Source organism: Schistocerca cancellata, chromosome 5, assembly GCF_023864275.1.
Source record: "Schistocerca cancellata isolate TAMUIC-IGC-003103 chromosome 5, iqSchCanc2.1, whole genome shotgun sequence".
Classification (NCBI taxonomy): domain Eukaryota; kingdom Metazoa; phylum Arthropoda; class Insecta; order Orthoptera; family Acrididae; genus Schistocerca; species Schistocerca cancellata.
The window spans coordinates 154,399,443-154,425,782 of NC_064630.1; the positions used below are offsets into that span (position 1 = coordinate 154,399,443).

The 26,340-nt window shown below is 42.4% G+C and overlaps 2 protein-coding genes across 7 annotated transcripts in view; both read left to right on the plus strand.

The window, feature by feature from the left end:
* LOC126187868 (synaptic vesicle membrane protein VAT-1 homolog) overlaps window positions 1-26,340 on the plus strand; it is a 112,642-nt gene that overhangs the window by 62,858 nt on the left and 23,444 nt on the right. The gene's annotated exons all lie outside the window — the stretch shown is intronic.
* Window positions 1,419-2,179, plus strand: LOC126187870 (uncharacterized). The gene is made up of 2 exons (XM_049929198.1): window positions 1,419-1,654; window positions 1,726-2,179. The coding sequence occupies exons 1-2, from the start codon at window positions 1,457-1,459 to the stop codon at window positions 1,996-1,998; spliced, it is 471 nt and encodes a 156-aa protein (XP_049785155.1). The 5' UTR covers window positions 1,419-1,456; the 3' UTR covers window positions 1,999-2,179.

The window sequence follows — 26,340 nt, forward strand, 5'->3', positions numbered from 1 at the left end:
TCAGGAAATAAAATTCACTCCCGATTGTTCGGGAGAATTGAAGCTTTTATTTCGGTCATAAAGCCTTGATTACTAAAATTTCCGAACAAGAGCTCGGCCGAAGTGGCGCAGGACGGCTTTTCAAACCCCCGTCCGGCCATCCTGATACAGGTTCTCCATTTCCCCAAACCGTTTCAGGCAAATGCCGGGATGGTAGCTTCGAAAGGACACGGCCCCCCCCCCCTCTTTCACCATCCTTCCGTTATCTGGTGGGACATAACCTCACTGCTTGGTCCACTCCTCCCGAGCCAACCAAGAACTCGGCAACCCTTCTCCCAAAGACTGGTTAACCCTTTGAGTACCAGTGGTTTCCGCCTGATCACCGTCTTTCGTAGTACCAGTGGTTTCAGAGTGAAACAGCCGATGCTGTTGTACGACACAGCTAAAGGCACAACGAAATACGTTTCCGAACGTAGTACATCGTAGCAGTCACAGCATTCAGAGATACAGAGGGCGCGAATATTTCGCTATGCGACAGCAACATTGTCGTTTCTTGTGATCATCCTGAGGTCGACACAGAATGGAAGTACGTCTAAAATTGCTGTAATGAAAATATGAGTACGTACTAATTCTTTGATTCTGAAATGAAACCTCTGGAGTAACAAGCAATTTGGATGAAATACTAACAGATTTTAGATCCATTTCTGCTTATTCAGGACTATGATCTGCTTAAAGCGTCTTCATGGCAGTAATGAGATGTGGAATTGTGTAAGCAAAATGCGAATTTGGTTTGAAATATATCCTGTAAAATGCTGGGTGACTGACCAGTCAGTGGTTCATCGAAGTGTCTGTTCACGTTTCGTAGTTCCTTCTTGTATGCGATGTTACCGATTCCAAAAAGTACTTTATGAACACTTTTTTCTGCATTGTTGAGATCCGGAAGTTGAAGGAAAAAACGTACAAAAAGAGATCAACCTCATAAACTGGAAAACAAATTAGTTTGGAGCATGAAATGAAGTACTGACAAGATTACTCGGCAAGTTTCTCTTTCACTAGTTGGTCGCTAGGACCAAGCCAAATTAATAACTGTTGGCCTGCCCTTTATCCCTAGTGTCCTTCTACGAGTATGTGCAAGGAATCTTTCCGTTGCTTCGGCAACTTGGTGGGAACTAGTTGTCTGTAGCCCCGTGTCTGACTTTGCTGCATCATCTCCGGCCTGATAAGTTGAAAGCGTGCGCTGTTCCTCAAAAGTTGGGCGTGCTAGGAGTTCAGGTATTCATGAACGGCCCTAATCCTGCACTCAACTTGTTGCTAAACACAGTTCTCTTACACAAATAGTTGGTGGCTTAGAAGGGTTAGTAGTCGAATCCGTTGTATCAGCTGTTTGCCGTGTGCTTTTCTAGCATAATTTGTTAATGAAATTTTTTCAGGTTCGAACAGCACAGCTACATACTCAAAATACACATCATGGGCGCTGATGCGACCTAAATGGGATAGCGGATCGGTGTCCTCTGCGGATGTAGTTCGTAAAAACTACTGCATAGCAGGAGTGAACATTGGCATATGGTTAGACCTTCATCCGGAGGCAGTGCAGCGATCTCTAAAGGAAATATTTAAGCTGTATTCCAGTGCCAAAATACAGCCCTGTGTTTACGCTGTTCTGCCCTTCGAAGATGTGAGTACACTGTGCTACGTATTTATAAACTTCATAGAAAAGTCTCCTCTGTAACACTTGGATACTTTCAGGTGGCTGAAGGCATAACGCAACTATGCAGACGTGAGAACTTCGGAAAAGTGATTCTGGAAGTCAAGCAGAAGGCAGCAGACGCACCAGCTGTGGAAGTTCAAACTGCGGTAGAGCCACAGCCAGCAGCAGTAGAGGAGGCAAAAGAAGCTGACCCAGAAGTGCAGAAGGAAGACTCCGCGTCTCCTGCGGAACCAACGGTGGTCGAACCCCCTCATCTGGAACAAGCAGAAGAGACTGTCGCAGAGGATACGACTGATGTCAGCGCTCCTTGATATGGCGCTGCTGGGAATTTCAGGCTATATGGTGCCGTCAGTACAAATACTTCAGCTAAAATTTTATGGTTTTAATGGCTCTCGGTGGTAAAACTTTTAACAGTAGCAATTACATATTATCCGGTGCTGTAAACTTACAAAGCCAAATGGCATTTTTAATGAAGTTAAATAATAAACAAAAATTGAGCAGCGAGTTACTCATTCAATGTGTGAAACACCCCACCCCACAAACCTCTCAGGTACTGAACACGACGTACAGATCTGTACCGGTTCTCCGAAGGTAAAACATGTCAAACTTAAGGCAAAGTAAATTTAACCTGTAAAGCTAGACCAGTGTGTGTACAGTTCAGCCACCTTGAGTGTGCAAGATAGGTAAGAGAAAGACACCATACGAATGCTGGGTACTTCAGAATTTTCAAATCTTGTTCGGGGTGATAAAACCACGTAGATTATCCTACTTCCCTTTGTCCAACTACATCCATTTCCGTGTCTTCTCCATCTTCCGGACATTTTTCTGCGATACCGCAAGATTGTTAGTCCAAGTCCTCAAACATGGAAGTAGTTACTTTTTTATAAATAGTCTGTACAACCACTGTAATTCAATCCGACCTATTTCTCCTTGTCAAAATAATTCGTTTCTTCTATTTCGAACATCGCAGTTTATAGTAGTTTTGCGATGACTACTGGACTCTTCTCGTACTTTCGAGGTCTAATTTCGTCGTCTTGATATTTCTGCATTGATCTATTGAATCAGCAGTACTTAAATCTTGTCTCTTCTGTCTTCTCTTCTATGTTAATTTTCTAAAAAAATAGCATCTTCTTAAATTCGGTTATTTTTAGCACTACAGTGATGCCATAATTTGCCTACTACTTCTTAGTTTCGCCCGTTTCTGCAAGCTCAGATTGCTTTCACTGTCTCCGTATTATATTCTCCACGTTTCGCATACCGAGTTTACTTCAAAGAAAACTGCTTCTTTTCCGCAAAATTATCAGTTTTCCTGGAATGAAACGCCACGCCACGCCCCTTCCGTCTGTATTCGCACTGTCACGTTTCAGATGCAACTGTTCTTTGCATTTGTCACTTTCCTCTCAACTAACATTTACAGATTTTGTCTCTTCTCGACCAAAACTCTTTTACATATAAATTACATAGACTTACACAGAACACAACATATTTAAATAGCAGATAGAATTCAATTCTGTATCAAATTAATGAACAAAAGTACATTGTTAGTTATGGGGATAAATGTCACAGCCAGTCTCATAGTGCCACCTCGTGTGCCTACGTACCTAGTCAGTTATCCAGCTTCTGTAATAAAGTAATTTCAAAAAAGGCTGAGAACATACACACTCAGGGGCTGTGGGCTGATAAGCCGCACCACCAAATCACATACCACAGAAACGAAAGGGAGAAACAGCCGGATGGATCTTAAAGATATGATCTTTGGCTTGAAAAGAAAAACCCGTATTGATTTTTGGAACGTGAGGGCATTGAGAGGCAGGGAGACTAAGACAGGTCGAAAAAGAGATGGGAACTATCGACTAGCTATATTGGGACTAAGTGAAATAAGGTGGCCAGAATTTGGGAATTCCAAACACAAAATGGAGTGTTGCTGTATGCGAGTCAGACAGGTGAGGACGCGATGCATAGAATGGTGTAAGGCTCTTACTATCTAAAAGCAGCAAGAAGAGCTTACTGGAGTGGAAATCAGTCTCAGAACGGGTAATAACCGCACGCCTTAAAACAAATGTGCGATTTGTCACTGTATTTCAATGCTGTGCACCTACTGAAATAGCAAGTATTAAAAGCATTTTATACAGAGCTTAACGGAGTCCTTGGACAAACAAATTCTAGGGACATAAAAATTTTAATGGGTGACTGGAACGCAAAAGTTGGTTCAGAAAATGAAGGGCTTCAACATATCATGGGCGTGCATGGCGTGGGGATCAGAAATGTAAATGGTGAACTGTTGATACACTTGCGCTGAACATGACCTAGTCATCGGAGGCACATTGTTTCCACATCGTAACTGCCGTAACATAACGTGGGTTTCTCCAGACCACGTTACCGAAAATCAAATAGACCACACAGTCATAAGCCGCAAGTTCCGACACTCTGTTAGATGGCAGAAATAGAAGAGGAGCAGACGTAAGTGACCACCCCCTAGTTTTGGCGGAATTCAGACTGAAGATAGTGGCAAATAGAACCAAGCTCAATCACAGGTGCAAGCAAATAGATGTGGCTAGGTTGAAAGACCAACAGATCAAAGAAACATTTCCCTTTGAACTACAAAACAATTCCAGGTGCTCTCTGAAGAAAGCTTTATGGAACAGGGAACTGAAACATGTTGGAAAAAACTCAGTTATTTAGATGTTGGAGAAAAATCTTAGAATTTAAGGCACATCAAAGGAAGGAATGGATCTCCGATGCTACATGGAATGAAATCAGCCACAGGAAAGAACTAAAAGTTAAGTTAAATTTTTAAGACAAGAGCGCAGAAGAGCGAAGCGCATAAAGAATACACGGAGGCGAACAAAAAAGTGAAAATATGGCTACGCCGAGATAAAAGGAAATCGATAGATGAGCAAGCAAAATTAGCAGAAGAGGCAGCAAGACAAGGAAATATGAAAGAGCTCTACAATATTACCTAACGGTTGGCAATGAACTTCAGACACGAAGGACCAGTTAAGATCAAGGACGGGGTGATGCTTAATACTCAATAGGCACAGCTACAACGATGGAAGGAGCACTTCTTCGAATTGTTAAATTGTGAAGACAACCAAGAGGAAAAGGTAAGAGATGTTCCAGAGGAAGTCGAAGAAGATCAAGACCTAAATTTGCAGTGCCCCAAAATGGAGGAAATTAGGATTGCCTTGAAAACACTAAAAAATGCAAAGGCTGCAGTCCTAGACAACACAGCACCAGAACTCTTAAAAGCCGATATTGAAAGTACTGTTCAAATCCTACATCCTTTGCCGAAGAGAAATCTCCAAAGGAGTGGAAAAAAATGGTGTGGTGGTAAAGCTCCCAAAAAAGGGAAAGTTGTCAGAATGTAACAACTGGCGTGGTATTACATTGTTGTCAGTGCCCAGTAAGGTCCTCACCAGAATTATTTTAAACAAAATTAAAGAATCCCTTGAAATGCAAATGCGTAAAGAACAGAACGGTTTTAGGGCACAACACAGTTGTGTTGATCTTATTAATACTATTAGAATCATTTTAGAGCAAAGCAAAGAATTCCAAGCAACCGTGTACCTGGCATTCATTGATTTTCAAAAGGCCACGATTCCGTGAAGCCGGCCGCGGTGGTCTAGCGGTTCTGGCGCTGCAGTCCGGAACCGCGGGACTGCTACGGTCGCAGGTTCGAATCCTGTCTCGGGCATGGGTGTGTGATGTCCTTAGGTTAGTTAGGTTTAAGTAGTTCTAAGTTCTAGGGGACTTATGACCTAAGATGTTGAGTCCCATAGTGCTCAGAGCCATTTTTTGATTCCGTGAAACTAAGTGCTCTGGCAGGTGTTGCGGAAGTATGGCATACCACAGAAGATCTTAAACATCATAAAAGATCTATATGATGGCTACAAATGTTGCGTACATTACAGGGGAAATATGACAGAGCCCATAAAAGTAACAACTGGAGTCCAGCAGGGTTGCATTTTATCACCAACACTTTTTCTACCTGTTCTAGACTCTGTCATGAGAAGATTCACAGCAGGCAGGAGATGAGGAATCCAGTGGGGGATCCATGAAGGTCTGGAGGATTTGGATTTTGCAGACGACATAGTTTTATTAGCTCAAAAACTGACTGATATGCAGGCTAAATTAAACTTGCTGAAAGAAGAAGCAGAGAATGCTGGTCTCAAGATATATACAGGCAAAACAAAGGAAATGAGAGTAAATTCAGGGAACTTGGAGGTGCCACTGTTAATAGGTGAGCAGCGGGTGGAGACTGTCAACTCATTCCTGTATCTGGGTAGTATAGTGACGGAAGATGGTGGAACTGGAGATGACGTGAGAAACCGCATTAAAAAGGCAAATGCTGCCTTCATACAATTGTATCCAATATGGAAAAATAGAGATATCATGCACAAATTAAAATCCGTATTTTTAATACAAATGTGAAGGCTGTCCTTCTGTGCGCCAGTGAAAGCTGCAAAATGGATAAAAGGATAATTTCCCAGTTACAAAGCTTCATAAATACTTGTCTTCGACGCGTCATGAATATCTGGTGGCCAAAAAAAAAAAAAATGTAATGACGAGCTCTGGCGAATAACAAACCAGATACCTATAGAAGACCAGATACGAGAGAGAAAGTGGGGTTGGTTGGGGCACACCTTGAGAAAACCAGATGGAGCCATCGAGAAAAAAGCATTGGAATGGAATCCCCAGGGAGCAAGGAAGAGAGGAGGACCAAGGGGCACAGTGGAAGGGGAAGCAAAAAGAGTTGTCAAGACCTGGACAGAATTGAGGCAAGTAGCCAAAGACAGAGATTAATGGCGAGTTCTCCTGGATGCACTGTGCCCCCATAGGGGCCAAAGGAATTAAGTCAAGTAAGTTACCTTTTATTCGATCCCTTCACACCAATTTAATAGAAGGTGAGTCACCAACCACCCTTAATTTATGAGGGCTGCTCCTTCGTGGATGACATCACTTTTCCTCTCATATTCTCGCCTTTAACAATTCACCCAATAAAAATTCAGCAGTTCATACAAAGATGTACAACGCAACAGTAGTATCGCCTTTTTTTCTTTCCAATCATACCCTAACATATTTTTTCGTGGATGACATCACTTTTCCTCTCATATTCTCGCCTTTAACAATTCACCCAATAAAAATTCAGCAGTTCATACAAAGATGTACAACGCAACAGTAGTATCGCCTTTTTTTCTTTCCAATCATACCCTAACATATTTTTTGGAAAAAACAAAATGCGGATCTTTTGTTGCTGAATGTCTATCGATAAAAACCTTCGTATTACCCCAAAATTTCTCATCGCAGTCACTTCGTGAGACTATGTAGGAGGTACGTTTGCTCACAACACCTAGAAGAAGAGGCATGGAGATCACCTCCAAGCCCCTCTTTTGTCAGAGTATCGCTTGGCCTCCATATTCTCACCCCTCACGTATCTTCCAACCTTGGATATATGGCATTTGAATTTACGTTATTGACGAGTAAGGCTACATCTAGATGTCTAAGTCGCAGAGCCCTGCTAATTCTCTCGAAATCGCATCACACTGCCACAACACTATTCCATTACTTAGAAGGCTCTCTACCTAGGATTGTCACACTGTATATGCGGTCATCACGATAGTCCAAATAGCACTGAAACGTGCGCTTCTTACAAAATCGGTAAAATTAGCCACGAAACCTGTATTTACATGCGTCTTATTGACGAATGTCTCTGATTCGGTGAGGAATTTACAATGTATTGGCAACTGTAGATGTTCTAGCAACTGTCAGCTGGGATGCGACCATACTAGGCAAATGCACTACACGTTCTATTTACTATTCGTTAATCCTATCTAGTAATGATCCTGTACCACTCAGATATAGCAGAGAGGAAGGGCAAACAAGTACGATCTATGGCCGTCTTATTTGATTTATTTTGTATTGCTCAAATGGCTCTGAGCACTATGGGACTTAACTTCTAAGGTCATCAGTCCCCGAGAACTTAGAACTACTGAAACCTAACTAACCTAAGGACATCACACACATCCATGCCCGAGGCAGGATTCGACCTTCGACCGTATCGGTCGCGCGGTTCCAGACTATAGCGCCTTTAACCGCTTGGCCACCCAGGCCGGCTATTTTGTATGGATTTGCTGTATCTCTGAAGTGTTGTGGGAAAATATCACAGTGTTTAACCCACCCACCCGTGTGATGCTAACGCTGCTATAATCACATTATTCGTCTCCATTTCTGAGTATTTACAAGATGCGACACTTTAAATAACATCGGAATGATACTATAAATTCCTAGACGGAATTATGCTGCAATATTTCGAAGAAACGAATCACTTTCGGTGCGTTGCAAACACCATGCAGAAACCTCAAGTTTGTCTGTAACGTTTATTTTTTCTCTTTTTAAATATGGTGTGCGACTATACCAGCAGATGTAGCTTACATTAGTGTCTGCTAATAAATATCCGGATACTGCCGATCAGATTGCATATCGCAAAAAAGGTCCTGGCGTGTCCCATGAAATCTTCCGCTCGCTGATCCAGAATTTAACAGTAGATTTAATTCTTGCTGCTGAGGTTTTCTTTGATGTTGCTTGTAAGGAAAGGTTGGTGAAACCAAGTCATCCTTCACTGACAGAAACAAAATTTGTCTCGGTTTTGTCTGGTAGGAATCCTTCAGCCATATGCCTCGTTCTACAGTGACCTCGTGCTTTGCTACAGGTGACAATTCAGATTCCAAACTGCAAGGGTTTTGGGATTTAGAGGACCTGTCTACGGAAACGATGAGTAAGCAGGATAAAATATGTGAGGCTCACTTTCAGCAGCACGCGGCACGACATGAAGAAGGGAGATTTGTGGTTCGACTACCTGTGAAACCTGACTGAAAACCCTTAGGTGAATCACGAAACAAGCCTCTCGGAGAATGGCGCATCTTGAGAGGAGATTTAAAAGGCAACCGAATCTGTGGAGGGATTATGCTGCACTCATGCATGGATATGTCGAACTGGGACGCGTGGAGATCTCTAATTCTCAAGGTATTATTGGTCCAAGGTGTTACCTTCCACATCATGCTGTCTTCAAAGAATGCAGCTCCACTACTAAGTTGAGGGTAGTATTTAATGGCTCTGCTGCCACTTCTAATGGAGTATCTGTCAATGATATCCTGATGGTTGGTCCCACTGTCCAGCCAGATTTTTTTCCATTATTATAAAATTTCGCTCCTTTCATGTGGCTCTGTCAGCTGACATAGCAAAAATGTATCGCCAAGTCTCTCTCCATCCTGATGAGAGGAACTTCCAGAGAATTCTGTGGCGGGAATCACTGTCTGAACCGATGCAAGAATATAGACTGTGTACGCTCACTTATGGGACCGCTCCTGCTGCCTTTCTTGCTACCAGCTGTCTTCAACAGTTGGCTTCGGACAATCAAAACAGATTTCCAATGGCATCGCAAGTGTCGATGTCTAGCTTTTATGTGGACGACTTCTTAGATGGATCAGCTATGGAAGCTGAAGCTCAGGAACTTCAAACCCAGCTGACTCAGCTTCTTGCTTCTGGGGGTTTCGCTGAGGAAATGGTGTTCCAATAGTCACACGTTCATGGAAAAAATTCCTGTGCAGGACAGAGAAACGTCTTTGCCTTGTCATCTTGCTGGTGAACAAGCCATAAAAACGTTAGGGATATTATGCCATCCTGGTTCTGACACATTCCAAGCGCAATGTCTTGTCTACAGTAGCATCAATCTATGACCCACTGGGTCTTCTAGGTCCAGGAGTCATAAGACGTAAATTGTTCTTGTAGCGCTTGTGGCAACTAAGCCTTGATTGGGATGTAAATTCTTCCATCCAACCTCACTAACTTCCCTAAATGATATTTTGATTAACAGGAAGATCGTTCCGTGCCCCCAGTATGTTAAATTAGAAATTCATAGTTTTTGTGATACTTCACAGTTGGCATATCATGCGTGTGTATACTCTCAGATGTGTTCTTCCCAATAACAGTGTGTTTGTCTCATTGGCTGCAGCCAGATCTCGGGTTGCCCCAGTAAAACAGCAGTCTCTTCCACGAATGGAATTGTGTGGTGATCTGTTTCTTGCTCAACTCATTCACAAGGTGGCTAATGTCTTAAACATCATAGATAGTGGCAACTTTGAACGGGTTCTGTAGCCACTTTCTGGTAGCCCACTTTCACTAGCATTTCTCTTTCTTTTCCCTGTTTCTCTTTTTTCATAACTGATTGAATGAACGTGGTTGTTTGTCATGTTGCTAGATGGCGGCGTAGTCTGCTGCAGAGTCTGCTATAGTCGTACAGGTTCAGCAGCTGTTGTACAGAATAGCCAACTCTCATAGTGGTCAAGTAGGCAAAGAGGTTTGTGCTACTTGTGAGAAATCTACCTGCGTTAGGTCGGTGGCAGAAATGGCATCTTTGGGATTTCCGGGCCACGTGGATCGTGGAAGAGGCTGGAGGAGAAAAAGTGAGGCAGTCTGCCGCCGGTACGGTTAGCGTCCACAGCTGTGCTCCAGTCGAAGAAGAGTGAGTTAAGCCGTCGGCGCACGGACTGCGCTGTCGAACGCCAACGTTGAGCGTGCTAAGTTCAACGTGCTGCTGAACGCTCAGAAACGAAGCGACGTGTGCATACGGTACATGGGCCCCAACATGATACACGCGATCGCAACCCATTCCGGCGGCAGTTTGAGGAAGTTTCTTGTTCGTAAATCAGACTGTTTACTAAACGGTCGAGCGTAAGATTCCCATGTTAGCTGTATTAAAACGCACATTTCCTCCATTGTCCACGAAAAGGAAAGTACCATGTCCAATCAATAGGGACACAGGCTTATAAAAGTTCCATTACAAACAGTGCGATACAAATATGCAATACTTCTTCACATAAGACAAACATTATTTCATAATTCCCACATTTTAGTAAAACCCCTAGGTCAGTCTCACTTGGTCACTGTTCCTACACAATAGCAGAATGTTTGCAACACTTGTAGAAGCGTAAAAGAAAAAGGAGGAAAATAGCTGAACACAAGCAGCGCAAGGTGTCCTGTAGATCCAGACAATCGAACACCGAAAGAAAGCTGAACTTATATTTACATAACATCAAAAAATACAGCACATAATTATACTAAATTAATAATAAAGTAACGGAACCTAATAAAAACGCAAATATTAGGAAAAAAAATTATCTACTGGTGAGTCGCGAACCATCGTCCAGACATAAAGACTCACCATCCTTCACCAATATTATGCAATTTATTGCCATTTATAGGATCTTACCAATCTTATCACTTGCTGAAAGCTTTAATCGTAGCTATGTTACTAACTGAAATTTAATTATAACAAATTGCAGCAAGAAAAATGCGTTTTGGGCGCATCCTCAGTGTATTGCTGCCTTCAAATAGCATACTCTAATAATATGCAAGTTAAATAATTCTTTTACCACGAATATGATGTTTCTCATTACTTTATTGCAACGGATTACGCAGTTTACAACGGGTTTTCCAATTATTCTCAATTTTCTGGTGCTCAGAAACGGCGGAGATGGCGTGCATGTGACGTAGGTGGCGTTGTGCCAGCTTATTGGTCAACGCTCAGACGCACGCTCAGAATATCTGACACGCTAGATATTGCTCCGCACGTTCGAAAAGACTCCTGAACGTGCTATTCCACGCTATGACGTCAGAAACTCGGCCGCTCAACGCTCAACGTTTGGATGCACGGTCCGTGTGCTGATGGCTTTAGACTGACCGCGTGGCGCGCTGTTACTTGGCGAGAGGAGAGCTGTTGGCTTTTGGTCTCGTTTTTCAACTCTGAAAGATTACTTTACCTTGTCGCTGCAAGGAATGCAAAACTTTGGCATATTTTTCTTTTAGTAAATTTCTATAGCAGACTTGGATCCGTCGGAAGAGCGCCACACAATGGTGTCGCATCTATAAGAAGTGAGCCCTCGCTTCTGTATGAATGTCTGTTTGCCTTCAGCTGTGCCTGTATACGCTTTTATTTTTCTAAATATTAATAGCTTTGCCTTATCGTAAATTTTCCTTGCTTTATGTATCTTTCTTCCGTGGAGAGCCAACCACGTGGTTGAACATTAGAGTTTGTTGGGCTGCCATCATCACTAACTGTCTGATCTCATGTGTGTTTTAAAGAATGTTAACTGTTCATGATTGTGTGATGTGATATTGTTGCAACTTGGCCACGATACCTAGAAATTGCATCTGCACAAGCGACGTGGGCACGCGGGTGTACTGCGAAATGTGTACCGTTTCACGAGCCATTGCAGTCAGTTATCAGGCAACCGCAGTTATATGAATGACTCACACCAATGATTTTTAGGTGTAGACTATAGCAATGAATATATCGATGCTTTTCTTTAATGTTTTAGAAATTAATGTTATCAGGAATTGTGTAATGCCTCACATACATGTCTTGGAAATAAATGAATTTGCCCAAATTTTCTCTTGTATTCCGAGGTTACGTTTTTGTACCTAAGCCACTCACCTCGTAGCTTTCCCGTTAGCACATCCAACGCGTTTCCTTACGTACAGCTCCAGTGATTACTTTTCTCTTTTGTTTTAAAACAAATGCTTTAGATTAAGTCTTATTTTCAGGTGCGTTGCTGGGAGCTGATCTTATGCGCAGTGTTCATTCACTTTCTATTTTATTTTTAATGTTTGATTCTCCTGAACAGTGCACGGGTAATACTATTAATTACATCGCATCCCCTATAAGCTATATCACAATGTATGCACTTTTATGAGTTTTTGGTCTGTGATCAAATTAATTTATTTTCCGACTCGGCCAAACCTTTGTCTAGTTGTGCGGTTAGAGTCGGTGGCAACCCTAATCTTCTCACATTAATTTCACAATCAATAAGCATTTCCATTTGCATCTGGTTCATTTAAATATTCGGACACAATTCCGAGCGCTGCGCTTTGTTGACTCAAAGGCGCTTCATGCCACTTACACAGAACGCAACCAGTACACGGCTGTCTTACACGATTTATTCACAGGTGCCGCACGACGACCATTTGCCTATGCTGTAGTTTAATAGAAAGAAGTAACCAAGTGAGCTGCACGGAGTGTGTGCCGACCCAATAATAACGTAATAAGCCGTAGAACGAGGTTAGTTACAACGTTCATTTGTGGCCGGACTCCACAATAGTTCTCTGTTGGCTGCAGCGTAGTGCTGGTCACTGGAAAATCTTTGTTGCCTACAGAGCCTCTGAAATCCAGGAACTGAGTTCAGTTGCAAACTGGAGACATGTCAAATCAGAGGACAATCCTGCTGACGACTTATCACGTGGTATGAATCTAGCTGCTTTGAGTTCACTTGTTCTGTGGTGGTCTGGCCAATCACGGCTATCCACTTGTGACCTCGACAACAACACCTGCACTCCACTGAGTGTAGAAGACGCGCCTGACAGAAGGTGTACAGAAGTATCCTTGGTGTCAGTCTAAGACTTGATGATGAACTGCTGTGTAAATATTCATCATTCAACAAAACTTACAGAGTTTGGGCCTATGCACTGAGATTTGGTTCAAATGGCTCTGAGCACTAAGGGACTTAACTTCTGAGGTCATCAGTCCCCTATACCTTAGAACTACTTAAACCTTACTAACCTAAGGACATCAATCACATCCATGCCCGAGGGAGGATTCGAACCTGCGACCGTAGCGGTCGCGCAGTTCCAGACTGTAGCGCCTAGAACCGCTCGGCTACTCCGGCCGGCCACACTGAGGTTTGCTAATAATACTAGGCTTCAGCAATCAGACAGGATAACTGGGCCACTCACTCCACAGGAGTGCTAAAACGCTATCAAAAGGGAATTTGGCGCAGCTCAACAAAGCTGTTGTAACGGCTGAGGCAGGGAGCTTCGAGACCCCGTAGCTGACAGGCGTGTATGCCTCCCAACTAAGGCAAGAGCCCCAGTTGGAGCGCTGCCTGTGCACGTTATAAAGTTTATCCTAATCAACACTTATACCAAACTATTTCTTCCGTCCAGTTATTCTGTGTGGAAGTAAGGGGAGGGGAGTGAGTTCTCTCGCACTACACACTCACACTACAATGTACCACCAGGGGAGGAAGAGCCTCGCGTACAGACATAATGTAAGTGGATTTTCTCGACACTTTCAACTTAATGGTAGCTGGTGTGGAGGGGTGAATGGTTTAAATTGTAATGTCACAGTGTGTGTGAGAGTTGCTTAAGCATAACACAGTAGACTTGGGGGAGGGGTGGGGAGGGGAAGAGGGCCAAGCTCAGTGAGGACATATGCTCATATATGGTGTGGTTGTCAGGGCAGTGTGGTTGGCTTGGGATGGCGCTGGTGCAGGGGTCTGTCAGGGCAGTGTTGGGGGCAGGGCGAGGCGGAGATTACAGTCCTCCCCTTCCTGCAAGTGGAGAGATCAAACTTAGCAGAAGCAGTGATCTCACACTTCAGAGTGAATAGTAGCCTGAGTGGGAAGAAACATGTGAAGGAGGTCAACAGATAGGCCGGAACCTGCACAAACATCCTTTGCCTCTGACCCTATACTGCCTTATACCTGAATTGTACACTGTTATAAAAATTGCCTGACTGATTTGTGCTGGAATGTGACATCGTAGACTGTACTCATTCCAATTCTGGAGCAGTATACAAGGATTCTACACTATTATAAATAGCCTGACTGGTCTCAGTTGGACTGTGATGTCATAGAGTCAGATCCACTGTTCCAAGTGTTGGATTCTGATGGCAAAGAGTTTGTCCCAGTATGCCTTTTTCGCCACTGGGATTTTTAAATATCCAAGTGATTAATACGTAGGAGAACAACCCTGCTTCCATAAAAAACACATTAATGCACATAGGATATTTTTGAATTTCCGACCAAAATTAGAATTTCTGCCAATGACTCATCGATGGCGTTGCTGATGACGTTATCGATGACGTTATGGGTGACGCAAACTGTGCCAGAATGTCACCTTCCATATCTACTAACCTGGTGAGTTAGCTGGCAGATAGTGCATGAAGAGCAGATGCGTTAGTTCTCTGTGGAGCATCCCTCGCGTTGGTATACTCCGCTGAAAAATATTTTGTCCACTATTTTACTCCTCAGCAGTGTTGTAGAGAAGTATGACGTTCTTATCATTGGAGGTATGTGGAACGTTAGTGGCACAGTCAGATACACTCCTCGAACAAGCAGGTTGCCAATCCTTTCAAACACGAGTTCAGCTCACCTTCGTCAAAAGAAAGTTTCTCTACAAACTTTGCACATCAAGTTTTTGAAAATAAGTCAATCCCTCTTTGCTACGATTGGCTCTCGCCACCTAGGAAACGCATCACTTCCAGATGATCAGGAGGAGTCCAAATACACTCCACTGGGTTTAACTGGGGTGCTGCATGTAAACCTCAGTGGCAAACCAGAAAAATCCGGAACCACGAGCTTCTTAAAAACCCAAATGTTAAAGTGCCAGGCTTTCATCGTCCTACGGAATTGTGGCTACAGCTTAACATATATTTGAATTTTAATAATTTAAAGTACCTCTCGATGTTCCTGAAAAATGAGTTTACTTCTTTTCACTCTTCCAAGAGGCGACAGGGGCAAAGTGGTATAAGACGAGATTACATTGTTAAAGCAGGTCTCTTCATCACTTACCTCCTCGGTTTCAAATACCTGTCTCTCGATACTAGCGAAGCCCGTCGACAATGTGACTGTGGTGAATGGGACAGCCTCAGTATTGTCATCGGCGTAATCTCCTTAATAAGCAGCGAACATAACTCCACTATTTTGCTCCGTATCTAGGACGCCTTTATTCGTGATGCAGTTTATGATTTCTCCAATCAAATTGAAAGGTATAGCACTAAAAAGCCCCATGCACCTTCGTTTGGCTTGTATAAAAGTTAGTCGGATTGCCACATATAATGGTGCTTATCAGTGACGTCCTTCAGCAGCTCTCGTTCGTTGACGTTTAATCGTTGCAAATTGACCGTCTTTCCGAAAAGCCCTTGGAGGTGCTACACTATCGCTTGTTGGTTCATCGACATTATGAACACAAATCCCTCGTTCATTCCACTGTTCACTACTTAGAGACGTTATTATTCAAGTAAATAAAAGAAAGTATTCGGTACTTTTCTTTCGGTACCGAGTACTCATAGTAACGAATCGTTCTTACCATACCTGGTATGGAAAGAGAAGTTCTTGCACCGAATCGATTTTACGCGCGAATCCTAGTGAGTGAGTGATTACTTGTCTGCTGTAGAGATGGAAACCATCAACCGACTCACACCTTTAGCCTTTTGGATATGTCACAGGAGAAGCGCCAGGAATTGATTGTTTGTTAACAGAACATAATAGTATCACAACAGTTTCGCCAATTCTCGAAGAAAGTAAGAACACTTCACTGAGAGAGCTGAAGAATAGGTATGGATTAATTCAATTAAATGACCATGAACCCATTGCTACTCTATTGGATTCAAGGTTTAAAAACTCGCATTTTCAAGATCCAGCAGCATGCAGGCGAGCCATACAGATTTCGAAAGTATGATCTATGAGCAACAAAGCAGACCGAGTGAACTGGACGCATCTTCTGTTGTAACAAAAGAATACGACTTTGACTTTTGGAAACATCATGAGCAGCTAGCACACAGCCACAAAAAAAGTTAAACATCAAGGTGACGAAGTATTTCTTTGTCAAAACATTTAGTATCTTTCAAACGCAAACCATTTGCAGAATGGGTAGACATGAAATTCATTATTCCGTATTAGTGCAAATATGTTCAACAGTATCATCTTGTCGTTGCAACATCTGTGTCTACAGAGTGTATGTTCCCGAAAGCTGGAGCAACTTAGACTAAGAATAGGAATCAGTTGTATCCTAAAGATTCATAGCAGTCGTTCTTTTTGGGAAACATTCCTAAAGGCTACTTTCTGTTTAAGGATCATCATTAATAAAGAGATAAGAGTATATAATGTGTTTTACTAGGCTACGTAAAATAAGCAATAAGTATGTAAGTAGGCTGTTTAGGTTTTCTTATTGGTAACGCCCCGAGCGCTCTGTATGAAAATCACTGGCTGTGCTGTGTGCAGTCTGTGGCTAGTTTGCATTGTTGTCTGTCATTGTAATGTTGGGCAGCTGGATGTTAACAACACGTAGCGTTGCGCAGTTGGAGGCTAGCCGCCAGCAGTGGTGGATGTGGGGAAGTGAGATGGCGGATTTTTGAGAATGGATAATCTGGAGGTGTGTCCATCAGAAACAGTTCATTTGTAAGAATGGATGTCATGAACTGCTATATATATTATGACTATTAAGGTATATACATTGTTTGTTCTCTATTAAAATCTTTCCTTTGCTAACTATGCCTATCAGTGGTTAGAGCCTTCCGTAGTTTGAATCTTTTATTTAGCTGGCAGAAATGGCGCTCGCTGTATTGCAGTAGTTCGAGTAACGAAGATTTTTGTGAGGTAAGTGATGTGTGAAACGTATAGGTTAATTTAGTCAGGGCCATTCTCTTGTAGGGATTACTGAAAGTCAGATTGCGCTGCGCTAAAAAAATATTGTGTATCAGTTTAAGCACAGTCATGTATAATTTTTCTAAGGGTACGTTTCAAGTAAAATGTCGTATGTAGCCAGCACCAGAATGAATAACGCTCATGTCGTAACACAAAACAAAAGGCGAATATGTCCTGGGCAAGACTGAGTTATCTGGCAGCCTAAGTGACATTTACATCAAAACATGTTGACATATTAGCGCTTGTGTGATATTATGTAATATAACACATTGTGTCACGTCAAGTAACATGATACACGATGACGAAATAAATCTCAGGTGAACAGCGTGGTGTGAGTGTAGAATGGACACAATATTTCGTCAATCGACCTTGCTGCCATCATCAGGTGTGCTGATGAAGACCGATGCCGTGAACACCAACTGCTTACGAGATTGCAACAGCCTAATAAGTCTGCAATCGCCGAGCATTGCCTGTCAGAACTTCACGGCATGGATTATGACGAGACCAAGGTCCTAACGCAGGATTCGAAATATTGGGACTGTATTATCAAAGACGCTGTAGAGATCAGAGTAAGAAAACCTGAACTGAATCGTGACAGCGGCTGTTCCCTTAACCAAGCTTGGGAACCAGCCATTAACCGTATTAAGGAGAAGATAGAAATATCCCAGAATGTACTGCCTTCTAGGGCAGAGGGAGGAATCTCTGAAGCGCCGACGGCAAACCTTCCTGGGCGCGGACCTACCAGGCAACACCCAGACGCTGGGCCACAAGCCGGGAGTCGAACCACGACGCGGATGGCCGAGAGAGCGCCCGCGGCGCGGGCGGCGGACGGAGCGCCCGCGGGAGGGGAGGGGGACCCTGATATATACCTCACGCCTGCCGTCCCTTGGAAGTACATCAGCACACCTGATGATGGCAAAAAGGTCGACTGCCGAAATATTGTGTCCATTGTACACTCACAGCAGGCTGTTCACATGAGATTTATTTCCTCATACGCCTGGAGATATTGAAGAATCACATGATACACAATGTCATTTATAACATGAAACATGCCATCATCCCATGTCTACTACGGCTGGCGAATCTTTCGGATTTTATGCATAGGATCTGTATCCTGGATTTGTAAATTTCAGAATTCAGCTCAGAGGCTCACTACACTAAGGATGTGGGTTAACTCGTAAAAAAGCACGAGTGTATAATGACGTTTCGATTTAAATGTCTTTGAAGCTGCCAGTTAAGTTTAATAGGTATTTCCCATCTTTTACATCCTTATTTATGCCCCGGACATATTCGCCTTTTCTGTGTGTGATCGAAGCAGTTTTCATTCTGGTTCACAGCCTTTTACTCTAACGTAATTTTGACATTAGACTGTCATAGCCCGGCAACCGATGCAGATTTTTCTTGACTCGTGCAACGACTAACTCGTTGTATGTCTCTTTAGTGTCATGTTGGTTGTATCGTGGCAACGGGTAAAGCTTTCACAAAACGAGAGGACGACCATTAATTACATGTATTTGTCTATCTTCTTACAAAATAGGAACCGATTCACACGAGTTTGAAACACAATGGTGGCGCGAGTGAAAATCCAATAAAATGGCTTTTTTTTGGCACGTGAAACCCGAATGAAACTATATTTTTGAAAGCGAGATTCCAGTTTTATCTTAAGTATGCACTATTTATTTATTTGACTAATTTTGAACCGTTTCCACGCATTCAATTCACGTAAGGATTTTGACGTGCAACATTTAGCTCGACCTTAAACCATCGTATCTTGACAATAGACACAGATAACTGAATAAAAAAAATATGTTTGGCTCTTTTTTTATGTACACTCTTTGACATAAAACTTGACCGGCGGCCGGCCGCTTCAGAGGCTAAATCCGCGCCGATCGCGACATGGGACAAAGAAACTGGCCAACTCGCTAATTCTCTAAGTCCGGTTATCTGCACAATCTGGCAACACTGTAGACTGCGGCACTTCCTGGAGGAAAACTTGTCCCAAGATAGAGAGACTCTAGGCTGATTACGCCTGTGGTCTAGCGGTAGCGTGCGTTGTTTCTGTTCATAATGTCAGTGGATCGAGAGCAGCTGGCATAAAATATTTTTATAGCCTCTTCTGTCTGAATGCTGAAGACGTGAATGTAATGGTAGCGCAGATTCAATCTATTTCGCTTTGTGACACACCGATATCAAAATTTTATCTAGTAACGATTTTGCGGCAGATTTCCTGCAGACTGTCCTCCTCTGGACGCCGTATGCGGCAAAGCTCCGGGATCCATTTGCTGGCTACTGGCAGCGGCCGTGGCGACAGCAGCGGCGCTGCACTCCCCCGTTCTTTATCGAAAGCGCCTGCTACCGCTCATCGCTTTTGATGATTTGAAACGCTTTATTATTAAATGTTGCTCCACAGAAAATTTCTACAATTTCCATTCACGCTCAAAAGCATAGGAGACAGACGCCCTGATTAGTAGGCGGGTAATCGGCAAGAGCTGAGTATGGCCCGAAATTAATTTTATAGACTGGGACGAAATTAAACCACCTCACTACATTCGATGAATTTATAAATGCTTCATACCTCGTTTCTTTTCCTTTCAAACTTAATTATTTGTGCAACTTTTGGTCAATGATTGGATGTTTTCGTCAAGCCAGAGTGAGCGTCTGTGGTGTAAAATGTATTACAGTTCTTGTTTCATTCCTTATGGTAAGTCTATGCGATAAACTGTGTGAATACCTTGCAATGCATGCTCTGTAACAGTGCAGGCACACTGCACATTTGGAGTTCCATGTATGGGTTCATGAAGTATTTATTGTTGATCGGAAGTGATAGTTAATGTCATCAGATTTAAACCAGAAAAATTTGTCGTTTTGAAGGTTTCAGAGAACGGAAAGGAATTGCTAACGCCGGTGTTAGAAAACGTCTACAGTTAAACGCTATTGCAAAAATTTAGAAGATGTGAACTATATTAATGAACATGTGCACTTCATAAACAACCTTCTGACATGTTAGACCTATATGACGAACAAAGCTCAAATTTATATCGTTGACAGTCGGTTTGAGTCTTTTCAGGACCTATTTTACAGTGAAGCACCTTGGAATTTGCAAAGCAGAAATCCATGATATTAACTTAATTTACTAAGTCGAAATCGGACGAAGATTGATGTTTAAAGGCATTCTTCAGATTTCGCATAAGAAATGTTTACTAGCAGTTTGCAACTCCATTAATTAAAATGGAAAATAAAATGTTTTAGTCAGCGGCTTCTACCGTGATTCGAACTTATAGTACAAGCACTGCAACGCACAAGGGAACCTCTGAGCTAACGACACACTGGCGGCCAGAGGCGGACTATAGTCACTGCGATGTTGCCTGAGCCTCAAAACGCAACCTTAAACACAGAAACAGAGGAGGTGGAGATTACTGTTTTAACGTCCCGTCGACAACGATGTCATTAGAGACGGATCACAAGCTCGGATTAGGGAAGGATGGGGAAGGAAATCGGCCGTGCCCTTCCTAAGGAACCATCCCGGCATTTGCCTGAAGCGATTTAGGGAAATCATTGAAAACCTAAATCAGGATGGCCGGGCGCGGGATTGCACCATCGTCCTCCCGAATGCACACACAAACAGGTGTTACTTATGTGAAGAACGCCGTTCTTGGAGTCCAGAAATTAAATATACTTTCTAATTGTGTCATCTTGCAGTGGATTATATCGTACGAGTCTTCGATGTGGAAAACGAATGTTAAGTGAATTTAGCGAGGTAACGCCGACCTACACCCGGAAGTAAATGCACTATCAGAGTGTTGACAAATACTTGCTACGACGCTGCCATTTCTCGGCTCTCTGACGAGGCAGCTCTTCAGCGAAATGCTTGCCGTGATTCTCCGATACGGTTCTTCAGAGTGGAGACGCGCGCGCACGTTTGGTTTTTATGCGGCGTTCTCCCCTGGTGGTTTCTGACGTCGCCTTGTGGGCTATGTATACATATGAGACATTCAATTATCATTAATCCAGAATGATACAAGTTTCAGCTTCCGGCGTGGAAGAAGGCTGTTGACGCCGACATTATATCATTTCAACGTAGGGAAAGCAAAACGGATCATTCAATGTTTCTCATTCAACATAAAGCATGTGAGATAAATTTCCGTAACGTTCATAATCATCTAAAAATACAAACGAAGTAAAAATACACCGGAATCTTATTCGAATTGAATATAATGTAAGATACCAAACGCTTTGCACCTCGATGTCGAATTTGTCCACTTGCAATCGTTTGCAGCATGCACATAGATTGTCATGATTACCACGAGAATGAAGAAATATGTTGGTAAGGATGGAAGCAAGAAGAGACGCAGTCAACAAATATTCTATTCCTCATGGCATTCATTTCATTTGACACGTAAGAAGAGGTAAAGCGGGAATTTACTTTCGTTAACACGAAAGATATGCCGCACATATTGATAACGAGGAAGTCTGCGTCTTCATACGTTTCCTCCTTGAAATCTGTATGCTCTATTATATACTAAGTAGCCCGATCATTGTTTCAGTAATGTGACCCTCTTGTTTGACCCCGTAACGATGAACAGATTCCAAATGCATGTCTCTGCGTGAAAGTAGCTGTTCGAACCCTTCCTGGGTTGTTTTTTGTGTTTTATTGCTTGGAATTCCTGAAGCAGACCACTGTGCCTTCCCCCCTCGTGGGTTAGGTCTCAAAACTTAACCGCTTTGTGTCCAATGGCATAATTTATTCATACAGTATCAGCATAAGACTCTTGCGAGTGAGAGAATGACAATAACAATCGTAACAAGAACAAGCAAATAATGAATGATGTTTATTCCAACGCAGAAAGAGAATGGCTTTAAATATAAAAATCTATATCTATATCCATATCTATTGATCTTTGAGTTGGCACAATGAAAATATATTCTTAGCATTTAGTTACTGAATTTAGTTCTGGATGTTTGCAGAGAAAAGGAAAAGTCGGTACTTCTCGCTAGTGTAATATAATGTGAACCAGCAACTACCCTTTCCTTAGAACACGACTCAAGCAGGTCCTCAAGTAGGCACTGCTGCACTCTGTTCCCTGACATTGTTCTAATGACGGTTAATGCAGATAGTTCCGATTATGAAATACAAAACGTATTGCAGGTTAGTTCCTAGGATAGTAACATTAAATTTGCGTTGTAGACGGCACATGAACGTGACGACTATCCATATTACTCATCAATATAAAAAGACAGTATTTTGGGAATTTAGCAGGATTACTCAAAATGAATTCTGAAATTGGGTGACTGACCGCACAGGTGCTAAACGTCGTCAAGAGTATACGATGTCCTAATCGCATTAGGAATATGAAGATCGTCTTCGACAGCTCGCAACTTTCACATAGCTAACCCCACCCTACTCCAGACAGCTCTCGGTGGAGTTGCACTACGTTGCCGATGTTATGGAAGGCCTTCAAACCGACAACAGACCACATATTGAAAAATACAAGCGAATTCTCTTGCAGCGTAAGCTTATTGTAACTAATCTAAAAATTATTGGAGAGGAACATTGTCCTATTCAAAAAAGTAAAATGTTACACACTGTTGACGTCAAACGGACATTATCTATGTCCTGTCTTGTGTCCTACTCATCTATAATATCAAGTGTACTATGAAAATGATTATATATAATGGATTATAAGGTAATGCATTGATACCAGATGGTGGGGGCCGGCCGATGTGGCCGTGCGGTTCTAGGCGCTTCAGTCTGGAACCACGTGACCGCTACGGTCGCAGGTTCGAATCCTGTCTCGGGCATGGATGTGTGTGATGTCCTTAGGTTAGTTAGGTTTAAGTAGTTCTAAGTTCTAGGGGACTGATGACCTTAGAAGTTAAGTCCCATGGTGCTCAGAGCCATTTGATCTATTTACCACAAAATGACATTAAAAATTTAAGTTATTCACGAGCAGCTAGTTGAGAATATGTATGAACATTAAATGACACGACGAACCGTCATGTTCTGCATATGGATTCAAACCCAGCTCATGCAGACTAAGCAAAGATTTCGTGACTGACGGAAACTAACAGTCATTCCTGATCAGGCATACAGAGAGTGATATACCTCGATTTTAGACAGTATCAGTTAGCAAATATCAACTTTAAATTGCATAACGCAAACATTTTTAACAGACGCGAATTCCTACCCAGCATCTATTGTCCCTGTTAACGAACTACGAGAGATGTTAAATATTGCTTCTTCACAAGTAACTTACTTGAAATGCCGTGAGGTAAAGCTGTGTGTTGGACACGGATTCGAACCCGAAACCTAATCGGATTGCTATCGAAGCACAGTCAAATGTGACATATCGGAATTTCGCGGCAGTAACTAGATGTTATAACTGAAATGACGAGACGAAAAATTAATTTTTTCCTTCCCAGGACTCCAACCCGGCACCTATCGCTGTTATATTCTAGAGAAAACTAACGTTAAATATGGGTTTGTTGCACCAGCAGTGACATGTGAGCATGTTTGAACTGAAATAATATGACGAAGAGTTCAGCGCTCACTGGGAATAGAGCCCCACACATATCGTTGTTGACTACACACAAAGAGACGTCAGCTACCGAATTTTTCTCCACCAGCTGCTCAGAATAGCATCTTGAACTTACAGTCATCTCGCAAATAGTTCTGTGTCTCACTGGGAGTTAAAAACGTCAGATATCGTTAGTGTGACAGCGAATGAAAATACATTAAAAATCAAAATTATTATCCACCAGCAGACAGGTGTTCTCATGCTAGAGCTTGATAATACATAATTAAATCTTTAGTGCCGGGCCAGGATTCGATCCCATTCACGCATAATATGTGAAGGTGTTGAGGAATCTGCAGTTTTGAACAAACAACAAATTGTAGCCGAGCTGTATTGCCACGAAGGGATCAAATTCCGCGTTAAGGGCGGTCTGAGTTGCATTCCCAGTTCATAACCAATTTTATCGACATACAGAAGCTCAAATAAAAGATGGAATAAGTGTCCTGTGACCATACATAGCGTTTGTGTCGTCACTTGAAATAAATAACTAGTATAAGAAAGGTTACTGGTGGTAGAGTTTCTACATGTCGCCACTCCAGACTTTATTTTGGTTCAACCTACCGTCTACTTGGTAAAGAAGGAATATCATCTTTAATGTGAATTTTCTGACCACGCAGCCATTATATCTCCTTCACTTGGTGTAGCCAGGAGAGAATGGAATCTGTCTCTCCCTATCTAAAATCATTGACAGAAGTGGGAATCGAACCCAGACCATAGGTATAACAACCTACCATCCGTCCAACAGACCACGAAATCCTCTTCTCTGCGAGTCATTTTTCTATCGTAACGCAGTTGCGCCACACTGGATGAGAATTCTGACACACAGGCTCCCTGTAGTAATTTGCAGCATGTTCAGTAAATTCATTTACTTGGTTGACCGAATCACCATGAACTAGCTGCCTCGGCTACCCAGTGCATACATTCGACTATTTTGTAATCACAGAAATAAAATCACGTTACTGCCACCTACACACAACTGCCAACATTGTAGGAAGCAGAAGTTTAAATAAGAAGTGTTCCTTTTCACTTGAGCTATTCTATTGCGCTATCTGTTACTAGAAAACGTCGTTCAGTCCAAAAGAAAAGCTGTAACTGTTTGTCTCTCAGAAATCAAGGCATGGCCATATGCATAATCTCACAGTGCTGTGGAATCCAAAAGTTCTGGAGGAATAGTTGCCGAGCTCTGGAGCTGTTGTAGTCCCGCGTCAGCTTGTAGCATAGATAAGATGTCGCGAGTTCGAATACATTCAGTGCTACATTTTTTAAAACGCAATTCTGCTCTCTGCTGAAGTTATCAATCTAATGGAACTTTGAACAAATTCCCTTCACTTCTCAACCCAAAGTAGTCGCATGTGGAAAAAGGACTAACTACTGTGACATTTTGTCCTATTCAGGTTTAATAGACAGCAGGCAGCAGATGCATCTCGAAGATGTGCAGGGAGAGCGCATCGTGCCATAATATGTCAGAAAAGTATTTTCTACATTAGCCGTCGTGTGGTAGTGATATTTTATTCTTCTTCAAACTTTGATTGACAGCTTTAACTCAGAACAAATTTTCTACATGCATGTAATCAATAAACTGCATGTGCATTGTCAGACTGTCATAGGTAACATCAGAGAATTCGCATATATCGTTGATGATTAATTTCTCTCTCATGTTTACTATTGTTTTAACAACACTAAAGGAAACCTTACGAAAATTGTGCACTGTATTATAAGAAATGAAATAAAACTAACGATGATAACCTTACGACGAAAGTATCTGTACACAAGCATGCCTCTATCGACACGAATTAGTAAAATACTACTCACTTAGATTTTGATAGGGTCTGTGTTTAATTGGTATGCTGTGTCATACTCAAGAGGTATGCAAATGTGGCATTTCATAAATATAGTTACGTATTCCTAGAAACCCAAAATTCGCTTGTCAGCAGCGGAAAGAGGCGTTACCTGTTGTGCAGCATTGTAAGTTTTTCAACATTGCACTATGAGCTGAAAGCATTTTCTTGCGATTTCCGTATTGATGTTTGATCTGACTGCTTGTAGCTCTTTCACAGAAGGGATAAAAACGTTTCAGTCAGTGAGACTGGAACTGCGAACCGTAACAGACGCTGTTTCACATGTCAGCACGTTACCACAGAGCTGGCGAGGGGGTATGGGTCTCAGTTTCCTATTACGACGGCAATAGTAACTAGAACTCATAAACCGCTATTTAAAGGTCGAGATTAGTTGCGATTTCCACCTGCAACGACTTTCTTGGGCTGAAAACCGTAAATTTTCAATCTTTTGTTACCCTTCAAGCTATAATAACTCAGATTATTCAATGGAAATGACAGGTAAAATCAAGTGAACTTTGAGGCTTAATTCCGTGCACACCAGGAAGTAACTCGTCGATCACAGAGTTGCCAAACATACGTTGCCTTGTTGCCAAATCTCAGTTACAGTACCAGCAGGAAGAAGACGAACCGATGTGATCCTACAGCGGTCTGGGAAGTGACCATAGCTGGTGTCTCCAAGTCGCGGCTGCTACGGCCTGGAATACGTAATGCGTCTGATTCGCTTTCTGTAACTAGGTTTAGGGACTGGAGCGTAGTTACTAATA